Source organism: Pleurodeles waltl, chromosome 1_2, assembly GCF_031143425.1.
Source record: "Pleurodeles waltl isolate 20211129_DDA chromosome 1_2, aPleWal1.hap1.20221129, whole genome shotgun sequence".
Lineage (NCBI taxonomy): Eukaryota > Metazoa > Chordata > Amphibia > Caudata > Salamandridae > Pleurodeles > Pleurodeles waltl.
In genome coordinates, this window is record NC_090437.1 from 628,632,604 (window position 1) to 628,645,039 (window position 12,436).

The 12,436-nt window shown below is 39.4% G+C and overlaps 1 protein-coding gene across 20 annotated transcripts in view; it reads right to left on the reverse strand.

The window, feature by feature from the left end:
- The window catches only part of BLTP1 (bridge-like lipid transfer protein family member 1), a 1,779,540-nt gene that overhangs the window by 1,429,446 nt on the left and 337,658 nt on the right, over positions 1-12,436 (reverse strand). For all 20 annotated transcript variants that reach the window (XM_069242474.1, XM_069242454.1, XM_069242518.1 and 17 more), the window contains 4 exons: positions 10,116-10,294; positions 9,898-10,004; positions 7,210-7,418; positions 5,637-5,864 (listed from right to left, as the gene is read on the reverse strand). In XM_069242474.1, the coding sequence (XP_069098575.1) occupies positions 5,637-5,864; positions 7,210-7,418; positions 9,898-10,004; positions 10,116-10,294 (723 nt within the window). The remainder of the gene's footprint in view (positions 1-5,636; positions 5,865-7,209; positions 7,419-9,897; positions 10,005-10,115; positions 10,295-12,436) is intronic.

A 12,436-nucleotide genomic window follows, 5' to 3' on the forward strand; every position in this document is an offset into this window, starting at 1 on the left:
TAGTGTTATCAGTCTCCAAATCAACTGTAGTAGCCATTAACAGCAGGTATCTTTTGACCACAGCATTAACATGCACCTTTGCAGAAACAATCACATCAAGTAAAAACTTGACACTTTGCAATGTAGCCATTCCCCACTATATTACATTACTTAGAGATTCACTATTTCGAATTCATTACTTATTGTATGGCCAAATATTTACCATATAACTATTGTTGTAAATTTTGTTTACTAGCCTCACCACTGGAATTCCATACCCTAGGACACAAGTCCTAATCTACACTAAATTATGTACATCCAGTAAAGAAGATTCTTCTTGAGATCATTTATCCTCTATTTGAACATGAAACTGTACTATTTTTACCGTTTTGGAAAAACTCTTGGTGAAGTCTTTAAAATGTTTCATGTAGCTAAATTATCAACATGAGATATTTTGCGGGTCTTCAACTAATTCTACACCTATTCTCTTCAGGGAATAAGCCAGAGTTGTTCAGAAGCCTGTCAGAGTTCAACATCCAGAAGGGCTTTCATTTCAACAATGGCCTGAAAGCAACACATGGAGCATATGATAGCCTTTTGCTTTGATTTTATTTCCCTCAAATTGGACGCATGCTGTTATTTGTTCAAAACTGAAGAAACCTTCTGCTGACCACTCCATTACAATCACTAACAGTCTAATATCATGTTTACCTGACCCAATCTAGACCCTATAGAAGGACTTAAATATCTTCTAATTCTCCTTTTCACATTACTCAGTTTTGGATCTATACCAGTTTGAATTCAGCATAGCATTGAGTCTCTGCCTATTGCAGTAGTCGACAAACTCAGTTGAACTCTCGATCAAGTTGGCCAGCCAGGCCATAATCTTTTGGAATTTTCAACTGGTTTTGATACCATTTCCCTTTGGACCCTTTTAGAGCAGCGGCACAATATTTGTATTGGAGTGATGGCTATACTCTTACCTTCACAACCATATCCTGCTGGTGACTATTGTTACCTCTGAACAACTGTAAAGACATGGGAGACAAAAAACGAAACAGGGTCCTTTACTGAGCCTCACAGTTCTTAATTTCTTTGAATCCCCTTTTGTACTACTGATTTGATCCTGTCATTTTTAGATTTTGCCTGCACAGCACTTGCTCTGTGCTTGTGAAATCTTTTGTATTAAATACATCTTAAAAGGGGCTCACATCCTGCCTCCTTTTGCTTTCCTTGGGTCCTGTGCTTGCCACTTAGTTTTCCTCTGTTTCAATTAGTTGTAGTAGTATTTTCTTGTTTTTACCAATGCCTTTTGCGTTTATTTTTCTGTGCTTTTGTCTTATCAGGCTCCGTGGACCAAGTACTCATTTTCATCCACCATGTGCTGCTTTGATGTGTGGAACTATTTTATTTTTTTTTTTAAACTTTGATTGCAGCACAGCGTTTATTGCTAGTCCCTGCTATGTAGGGCATTTTGACAACGATTCTAAAGCCACCCTGCACTCCCCCAATCAGTTATTTTATAAATCCCCCACTCGTCTTTCTTTTTATACTCACCAGGCCTCCTCCAGCTCTCTGTGTTTTTTTTTATTTTCTTTCAATGACAGCAGCAGTGCTAATCTACTTAAACAGGCTGGTTTTCTCTCGGTCTGTTCCGGGGTGTTACACAGCACGGAAACTGCGGACACCCATTCCTTGCGAAAGAATGGTGCTGTTAACTGTGAGTCTAATTCTTGTATGTCTAACTTTAAGTGCCTTTTTTTTTTTAAATGCAGGTTTTTTTTATAGCACAAACACAACGTGAAGTTATCACAGTGCTTTACATCAGCACCAGGTATGTTACACAAGGACACATTTATATTTTGTTAGGCACAGGAACATTAAGCAATTTCCCTAGAATCACGGGATGTTGAGCCGATGCCGAGACTCAAACCTGGTTCTTGTTATGGCCGGATAGGCGGACCGCAATAAAGAAAGGTTCTCCAGCTTCAAAGTTGGCAGCTCTGGCCATAATGCCACATCCTCTCCATAGCACTTACGGGATCATATCTCTCTTGATTTCCTCATGGAGAAGTCAGATTTGGAAGCTGGCGTGCCGGGCTTGATCGTTTGTTACAGCTGTTGTGGGATGGGGCATTGGGGTATGTGAGCAGAGCCTAGGGGAGAAGGGTGTCTGCAAGCACAGCCAGCATGGGGCCTGTTAAAAGTTGCCATCATACTGCCACAAGAGCTAACTCTTTCCTTGCCTGTATTCTCCAGGGTCTCTCTGCTGTTTCATGTGGTCATTGCAGGTTTACCCCTGTACAGGCACACCTCCTGCCGCTGGTTTCCAAATTGAAAGGACCCCAGTGTTTGTGCATTGGCGGTTTAGGGTCCACAGCACTACTTTCGGTAAACTTCCGGTGGGTGCTGTGGTGAACTAAACGCTCAGTACAATGTGTCACCATTACCTAAACTCCCCCACCCCCCCAATTTGTCACTTTGTGTCTTGTTCTTGCTTCTCGCAGGTGCCCTCATCCGCACCTATAACTGAGGGGAAGCAAGAACAGAGGAGAGAGGAGCCGGGATGTGAAATAAACACTGCCTGTGTACTGGTAAGTAGTAGTGTAAAGCGTGATCCTTGATCTCTGGGACCCCCATCTTCACACACAGAGTGATATTCTAGCTGTATCCTAATGCAGGTGTTTCATGCAGTGTTGGATTGTTTCCAAAGGTATGCAGTGTATTCCCAGCGCGCTATTACCTTTCAGGTCTGCGCCCCTCAATTCATTTATGAAGGTGGTCTAGCTCCTAGTGTCTCACGGCCCTGTAAGTAGGGTGGTACTTGCCATACCTCATGGGCAGGGTGCATGAACACTAACAGTAGTGCCTTCATCACTTTCCACGTTAACGCCCACTTTTCCTGTGAAAGTTGCTGGGGCACAACAACAAGGGTGCACAGATGGACTCTTCATCAGTCATTGAGGCTAGACAGCTCATGCAGAATCTCAAAGCTCTTCACACCTGTTTGTGCATTTCCCTTCATTAGCATGGTGACCCCTCGCAATAAGGACAAGGCTGCTGGTCACTCTCCTTTTAATTTCACGTGGAGTTCTCCCAGCCCGCTCCACCAATTGCCCGCAACCAGCGCTCCACTTGCTTTCACACTGAGTGAGGACACATCATTTTGTTCTAGCCTCTAATTTTATAATACTCCAATCTTTTTGTTAGCAGGCAAATCAATTAATATAATTATTTTTCAAACCCCCCCCACAGCCAAATACACATAACTCTGCAGTTCTTTCTAAAATGATTCATTTTTCCAAAACAGACCCCTCCCCATGGCCAAAGCAATCCATCATTTCAGCTTTTTCTGAAAACATATAATCTACAGTGCGGATACTGTGGTTATGTTGGTGTACACGAAACTCTTTTAAACCCATATATTAAACATTTAAAGCGATATTTAAAGTAAAAAAAAAAAAAAAGAAGGAGAGTTACTTTTCGATGTGGCACATTTATTACTGGTTTTCACAGCTGTGTATTTTTGGGCATATTCTGTGATCAGTATATTACATGATGTTTGCTTTCGGTATATTAACCCTTTGCACTACCTTATGTTAACTGTAACTGCAAATTCATAACTTGCCAATTTTTCTATAGCAAGTAAATTAAATAAGACAGGTAATTTCACACTTTGAAAATTGTTAATAACATAGGCGAAATCTACTGCATTTGCCAATGCTTGTTCATGATGTATGCAGACAACACTCAGCTCGCCATTCGGCTGTGTGATCCAATAGATACCACAGTAGCATTTGAACAATGCCGTATAGCAGTTAACTGGATGCGTGATAATACTTTAAAATGAATATTGCCAAGACTGAAATGTTAGTCTTAGTGCACTCTAACACAGTTTGGTTTGATTGTTGGTGCCCTTCCAGTCTTAGGTCTCTCCAGTCTGCCACGTGTGGGAAAAAACCTGAGTTTCTACCTTAACAAACTTTCACTATACACCCAGATCAATAAAATTGGTTTTACACGCTTCTTTCATTTTAAGATTATGAAGAAAAATGTTTTGTTTTTTTACAGTCAAAAACTTGTCCATAGAGCTTTCATGAATTCTAGACTATACTACAGTAAAAACCTTTACAATGACATTACAAAATACGGGACTGCAATCTTTTCAGAAAACAGCTGCCTATCTAATGTTTTGTCTGGGCTGGATTCCACACATTACCTACAAAAGCACCCTCCACTGGCTAACAATAGAGAGTAGGATCTGCTTTAAATCCTTCTGCTTCATTCACCATGATGTACATAACTCTGCTCTTGCCTATTTACAGGCCAAGCTTCACAAGTACTTTCCTGGCTGTCCACTTCCCTCAACATCAGAAACAATCTAATATTGCCAGTCTTTACGAAACGCCAATGTGGCGGTCCCGGTTACAGTTAAGGTTTGGAATGACCTCGCTCTTTTAATTAAAGGTATTGATAACTATCAAGCCTACAGAAAATCTGTCAAAACTATTCTTTTTGTGTTGAAGTTACCTATATTTTGTTTTAAAAAAGATGAAAAAGGTGAGTAGAATCACAGTAAAATGGGGATTAGAACTAACAAAAACATCTCAAATGCCACCTAGTTTTATTCTGGACTGGAGGAAACACCAATCAGCATATGGCAATATGCCCTTTATTACTGCATGGGCATTAAATAATGCACTAGCTTATTGTACCAATGAGACTGGTGATCAGAGGCAGCTGTAAAATCAACAGGATCCAAAGGAGAAGATTAAAAACTACTTTTCAACTAGAAGATTGCCGAAATTAGAGAAAGGCTGGCTTATATCGACTCATCTGGATGTACATCCCTAATGTTCACACTGACAAGAAGACTAATTCCCCACACATCAATATTTGGACACTACAGGCTCAGCTATGGAACCATCACTGATGATTCAAAGCATTTTCGAATTTCTATAACACTTTGCTATGATAATAAATCAGTGTGGAGGAATACCTACTCTCCTAGCAGAAATGGTATAAAGGAGCATGGGGAAGTTGCACTTGCAGATGCCACAAATCTTGCTGCCTGGTTGCCATTTATCTATCATGAAAAGAAACTTGTACTTTAGATACTATTCATGCACAAGAGCCTTAAAAAAGGAAACTCTCTGCAGAAGCTAACAGAAACGTGTTACTTGTTAGCAGAAAATAAATAAGAGCTGAGTGGGCATGAGTGGGGCATATTCTTCAGCTTGAGCTGAAAAATGTGTTGCCACAAGGTAGGAGCAGTGACAAAAGCCCTGGAAGGAAAGTGACTGGGGGAGAGCTGTACATTAGCAAATAGAGATGCTTTAATGTTTGATAAGAGAAGAGGACATGGCTTAGTGGAGACTAGAGAACCAGGTTCAAATCTCGGCTCAACATCCTGTGATTCTAGACAAATCCCTAAATCTCCTAACAAAAATTAATATGCCCTTGTGTAATTTAACTTGGGAGTCATGCAAAGCACTCCAATACATTCAAGCTGAGCTTGGCTATATAAAACTGAAAAAAAGGAACATTTAATTTCTAATTTAGCTTAAAAGCACAATGAAGAAATCACACCTTTCTCCAGAGGTGAGCCAGAAATTACAATTGGAAGAATATGCAAACTAATGATTAAAAAAACTCACCACTGGAAGCCGGCCATGCACTTTATAAATGTTAATGAGTACAGATATTTCCCAAGGGCGCAGGGATAGGGGATGAACCGTGCGGGCTGCGGTCTCCATTTCCTTTTTATAGTTCTCTACTCCAATAGCAGTCCAGCCTGAACTTGAAGACGTTGACATTGAGAGCACCGGGCTTGAAATTACTTCTTCAAAATCTGTATACATGTCATCTTCACCAAAGTAGTTTTCCTACTCAGAAAATAGATGTAGAAAATAAATCAATAGCAGGAAAGATGCCAAAACCCTACATTCACACAGTCAAGATCTACAGTGCAGAGTTATCTGTCATCTTTACAATGTTGTTTTCACTCTAATAATTCTATTCTGTTATACTCAGTTTTACAGTCATAACATTAGGGTGAGAAGTGCAGCTAAATTATGAGGGAATGTTTATGGAATATTCCAAAGGAAAGGTGGTCATTTAGACTAATAGGCTTAAGCCTATTATCTATGTTCAGTTTTGACTGCAGTGACAAGTTGAGCTTTCCATGAACATTAATGCACAAAATCTATGTTTAGAAAAGTGGCGAAGGCTATGTTTCCACTTGAGCAAATGAAACGCATAGGTGCCTATTCACTGAATAACCTTTTTTGTTTCCCTAAGGGAAGAATGCTTTATTTTCTGTTGAGAAAGTCATTCAATTACATACTCATCGCTCTCTTTCTAACCAATCTCCTTTTAGGAGTACATTTTCCAAGTAGAATTCTTCTTGTGGAATTTTAAGGACGTGTAAATCTTTTTGAAGGCTCAACCCCACTATTTCTCTTGCAGTGAATCAAGAATTTAAACTGTCCTTGTAAATGCTGATTTGTTGCTCTTTGTACATCTTAATGTACAAAATACCTATAGGGTTTTTGGTATGCAACTCTTCCCTCTAAGGTAACAGACAATAAAATCAACATTCTATTAGGGGATAAAAAAAGATATTAAGCAACACTTTGGTTTTTAAGGTTCATTTTATCAATTGGAGGAAAAACGCAAAGAAACACAAAGAAATAAAACATTTGTTAAAACATAAACAGTGCCACAGCTAAGGAGAGTCCGGACATGTGACTAATAGAAAACAACACTCAGTTTGTAGATTAGTTTATTTATCAATAAAAGATAAAAGTACGTCTCTTCTAATATTTAGATAGCTGACTAAAATCAGACTATATCACATAATCCCTTGGGAATAACATATTTCCCCAAAGTTAATAAAAGGCCTTAGGAGAATAGTTTCTTTTATAATTTGCACAGATAAGATATACAGACATTGTGTGGCTGTGTGTATGACTGCAGAATGGTGAGTACTATGTTCCTTGGAAATGTTTGTAAAACAAATAAAATAAACATGTTGGCACTGTGATCAAAGGATAATAGGAGCATCTCAATTTTAATATGAGGCATCCATTAAATACCAACTGCATGTGTAAAAATGTAAACAGAAAAGAAAAGATTTTAGAAGACTTTTTGTAATACACAACTCTCACTGCTTTTGTAAGCGATTTTGTTGAAAAGACATATTTTAAGTATCAGTAGGTTCGCCCATACCTTAATAGAGAGAAATGCGTGGAGAAGAGGCCCGTAAAGGGTAATCTGTGAATCCGGAGAGAGCTCAAGTTCCACATGCAGCTTGTCTGGAGGAAGTTCTGATGGGTCAACTAAGACTCGTGCTGAGGTGACTGGAGAAGCAATTACTTTCTCTGAAGATTTTTGAGATGGTCTTAATATTGACAACATTGATTCCTCCATTGCTGAAACTATAGTAGTGAAAATAGAAATTATAAACAGAAAACAATGCTAATGGACATTTATTGTCAATTCTACGTTTTTAGGCATTGATGGTTTTGGTATCATCCTGTCTTGTTAATCATTTTCAATGAGACATGCCTGGCAAAAATTTACCATTCCTTGTCCCTAACTCACACTCAATGAGAAACAGTACCCATGTCCCTCTAGCTGAAGCTGCTGTTCGTTCTTCTGTTCCATGGTAAACCTAGCACAAAGCTTACTCCCTCTACATACCCTCAAGCTGGAACTCCACCGCAAGGGGAGTTTCTCTCAATCAGACTCTGGTATCCTGAAATAAGTCAAAGTTAAATGTACTAGACTTTACTGCAACAAAAGTAATTTTGACACTTTTATATCAAATATTTGGTTGTATTTGGTTACCATAGTGTACACCAGAATAGCAAGATTTCTCCTACATTTCTTGGATTTTATCAAAGTAAATTGAATAAACAAACAAAAGATAACAAGGAAAACATCTTGTCCCTCCCTATTATCTCTGGATAGGCATTTTCTGTAAATGGTGTAAAGGACAGTCTATCTTTTTTTTTTTTTTTAATCATACCTATGGAAATGTTGCTATAGGTGTTGCTTCCCTGAAGATTGACTGCAGAGCTCAGATGTGGGAGGGACAAAGGTATGATATGATGTTCACTCTATACAAGCAATATCATTTCCCATCTCCTTGAAACTTTCCTCAGTTTGTCACAGCCTTTGTATGCATTGAGGCACTCACAAAATATCATTATTTTCCGATAGGCTGCAATCAATATTTTTCCTGGTTCTATAAAAGCATCTGAAGAATGCTTCCCGCGTGTGTTCATTCCTATTGTACCCAAGATAACCATGATGGGAGCTTCAGTAATAGGAAAGTGCAGAACCTATTTCATGTGACTAATCATCTATTTCCAAAATGGTTTATTAACTGAACATGCCCCTTTTGTGTGTGAATGTTCCTTCATCTTGTTTTGCATCTCTCACACATCCTTCCTGTGTTTTGGGAAATCTGTTTGAGGCAGTGAAGGGTAAGATACCAGTAACAAAAGTTTGTGATGCACTACCCTGTGTATGATATGTTTGGGCCCTCAGGAAGTGTAACATTTCTGCTATTTCCATTCTGAATCCTCTATGTAGTCGTCCATAACCTTCACCCATTTGTCACTGTATGCCCATCTGCTTGGGTCCTCTGCCTAAGTACCCCATAAATTTGCAAAATCATGCCTTAGGAGTTAGTATTTGCCTCAATAAACCGGTCAACCTGAGATGTTTACTAGCTGCATCCTTCTTGATTCAGTGCAATATCCAATGTTGAATTCTGAAGTAATGTGGACACTCATTTTTAGTGACTAAAATAGGATATTATACACTGCACATCTGTGTGTATTGCTTATACCCTGCTGCCTTGTCATTTGTAGTATGTCTAAACAAACACTTCCAAGAAGATTGAGAAAATAGGGTTAAATGTAGTCACTGAGGTAAAAGTCACACTGAATAGCCAATGAATGTGTGAATGTATGGTTGATATTACAATTGCTATAATTAACAGGTTATTAGGCCACATTTACTTTCACTGGCATGGAATAATTTACCAAGTTTGCTAGCAACTTCCAACTTGAGACGCTCTTCAAAACATCCCAATCGTTATTTTTTGAAGGATGGATGTATTTGCCCATTATGAGGAATACTTTGAATGGTCAGCAATTTCTTTCTTGACCATAGGCTTCTGAAAGAGAAATATTGGGGCTCCCATAGTGTGGGACAGGAAGTTTTAGCTGTCAAAAGAAGAAGACCTGTGAAAGAAATATATCACCACAGCTGTACCCTTCCCTGTATGATTTTGAAGTTCACAAATTACTCATATGTATTCAACCCTGAAGTAGGTTTAGTGAGAATGACAAAAGAAAGTATATTTTTTTAACTATGGGCTGCTTTTCAAGTCCAACGTTTTAAAGACACAGATATAGATGTGGCAGTATTCAAATAAAGCAGTACAGAATTTGTGGCATCCAGGGTCAGTTTCCTGCAGCGAGGTGTTGTTCCCTTGACAGAAAAGGCTGCTAATGTTTTTTAGGCAGGATCAGGACTCCACCTCATGGGAACAGATGCAGATAAATGTGATGCAGCTCAAGCAGTACTGAACGCCATCTGTGTTCTGCTGTCTAATAAAACCCCAGGATCTTTGAAAAGGATGTATAAAGTCACATGCATTGCAAAATGTATTTAATATGGCAAATTTATGTTGGACAACAACTGCTTAAAAGAACAAAACACACAAATTTACCTCACAAAACTGGAAGTAATTGTAAAAATGTTCAGTTTCACTAGTCCCACTTTTGTTCTGTTTTTAGAAATAAACCAAGTCCACAACTGGTGTTGATGTAATCACAATCTGCACACCTTCATTTTCATCTAGAGTTTGTTTACTCCTACCACAAACTGTGTGATACTTACATGACTGCTTCAGTTGTTCATCTGCCTTCTGGGGATAAATAGGATGCCATGTGTAATCGATTATAAGCGTCACACTAGGAACAGTCCAACATTCGACCCAACCAGACCTTGAGAGAGGAAATAAGCAAATATGCATTATTTTCTGTAAACACAGCATAAATGAATAAATGCAACATGACAAATTGTCTAAAGATTTAAGCGGGATAGAGAAAGCATACCCTGCTTGAGTAACATTTCTCCATTTTGGCTTGCACGTCTTTTGTCCGCTTTGAATTTCAGCTGAAGCGCAAGATTCTGGACTTACTTTATTGGGATGACAGTCATTTACCAAAGTGAGCAGGGAGTACTTGCTTGGGTGGCAATCTGGCAGAAATAAATGAAGATCCACATCTCCTCCCTACAGGCAATTGGAAAAAGTGAGATCAGGTTTCTTTCCCCAATACTTTGTTTTGACCTTCTTAAATATTTTTTAGATACATCAAAAGAAGTATGTAAAGTGAATGCTAGGGTAAAGGCTAGCATTGTGGTGAGAAATATTGAAATCAGTCATGGTATAACTCTTACTATTAATCCATGGAATCTTTACCATGACCAACTGTGTTGGAATACCTGGTAGACCCTCCTCCTCCAAAAGCTATTAAATCCGCTTTGTGCATCAGCACAGTGCATGCATCTGAGCTTCAGAAGGAGCACACTCTACTAGAAGTGCCGATGAGTGCAGTGAAGTGGGGTAGCGTGTTGTGGAGAGTGGTAGCATCCTGCAGACTGGGGTAGCATCCTGCAGTGTGGGATAGCATGCTGCAGTGTGGGATAGCATGCTGCAGAGTGAGGTAGTGTTGTGGAGTGGGGTAAAGTGGCATATAGCAGAGTGGCATAGTGAGGCCTAGAGTGAAGTGGCATAAAGCGAAGGAGTATGTCTCAGAATAGACTGGAGGAAAGCGTCATGGAGCAGCACAGAGGGAGACTGTGTAAAGTCAAGTGGAGTTTAATGGAGTAGAGTGTCAGACTGGAGTATTGGGGAGTGTAGTAATGTGGAGTGTCGTAGAGTAGGGTGAAGAGGCACAGGGTACAGTTCTACAGAGGCGTAGAGTGCACTGGCTTTGAGTAAAGTGCTCTGGGGTAGAGTGCAGTGATGTGGACCATAGTGATTTACAGTAAAGTGTTGTAGAGTACAACGTAGAGAGGCATAGAGTGCAGTGACTCAGTGTGGAGTAGTGTAGACTGGAGTGGTGCAGAGTAGAGTGCAGGGGAGTGCAGCAAAGTGGGGTGGGGTAAAGTGTAATATGCATTGCGTGTTGGCGCACTGCCATTACAAACAGAACATCTTCAATTGAAATGACCATTACATTTGCATAGACATACAGTTTTACTGATAAAAGTATACAGCCCACAAAAGAATGTGTGGGAATGTCATCACCTAGTGTACTGATTTGTTTTGATTGTATTAAAATATTTGTTTCCACAACACTTCAGAGTTACCAAAACATGTGTTTCATTTATGCTTTCCAAATTCTGAAATATCTACATAGTTAATTTACAGACATTAAAATTCTGCTATGTGGCAGAAAAAGAAAACTTAACATCGTACAGCATTCCTCCAGCACACCTCCAGAAGCCAGCATTGATATCACACTCTTTCACTTTAAATTCAGAGAAAGAAAAGTAAATACTAAGCCCCCTTGGAAAGAACCTCTGTCTTTGAAAGCACAGCAAATGTGACAAGATAAAAAGATGTAAAGGTTTGTTTACAGAAAGCAAGCATTCGTGGAAGAATAAAGTAACTAGGGTATGCTCTACATGAGGGAGGAACTCAAGCAGGACAGCCTAAAGCAAATAAAATCAGGAAATAGAATGAAATGAAATGTGAGTTAGAAACCACAAAGCCAATGGTAAGCAATTGGTAGAATGCATTCCCAAGATGTCTTTAGCAAACCATACAGCTCTGCTGTCTGGTAGGCTTCAGTCTAAAAAGAAGGAAGCTACTTAAAGAGGCAATCAAAAGATGTTGATGAAGCCAACACATTTGATTTTATTTAAAGAGATTTATTAAGAGTGAACATAACCCTAGAGTACTAGAGCTCTGTACAAAAGCCAGAACATAAAACAAACTTAATCTGTTACATTACAAATGCTCATCCAGCAACCATAACTCCGTAACAAACTGTTACGGTGTTCCTCTATAGCTGTCCTTCTGGGGGGCCTCTGTTCGTCCGGTGCAAGGGAGCCAGGTGATCATTGTCCTTGTTTTGCTGGGTGGTTGACATGTTCGCTAGATAAGTAGTCTGAGTATAATCAAGAGGGTTGTCTTGGGAGTCAGGCTGTCGAAGGGGTCATCTGTCATCTCTAGATGTATATCTTTGTGGTAGGAATCAATTTATTAGAACATTTCTTGAAAATGGAGGTCGATGGGTTCATTCAAATTTCTGGCATTAGAGAGTTCCATATCCGAGGGACAGAACCTGGCAAACAGCATGTGCAGGTCTTTTATTTCCTAAATGTGTAGGGTACCAGCCAGAGTGGATTTACACTCCTGAGAGAG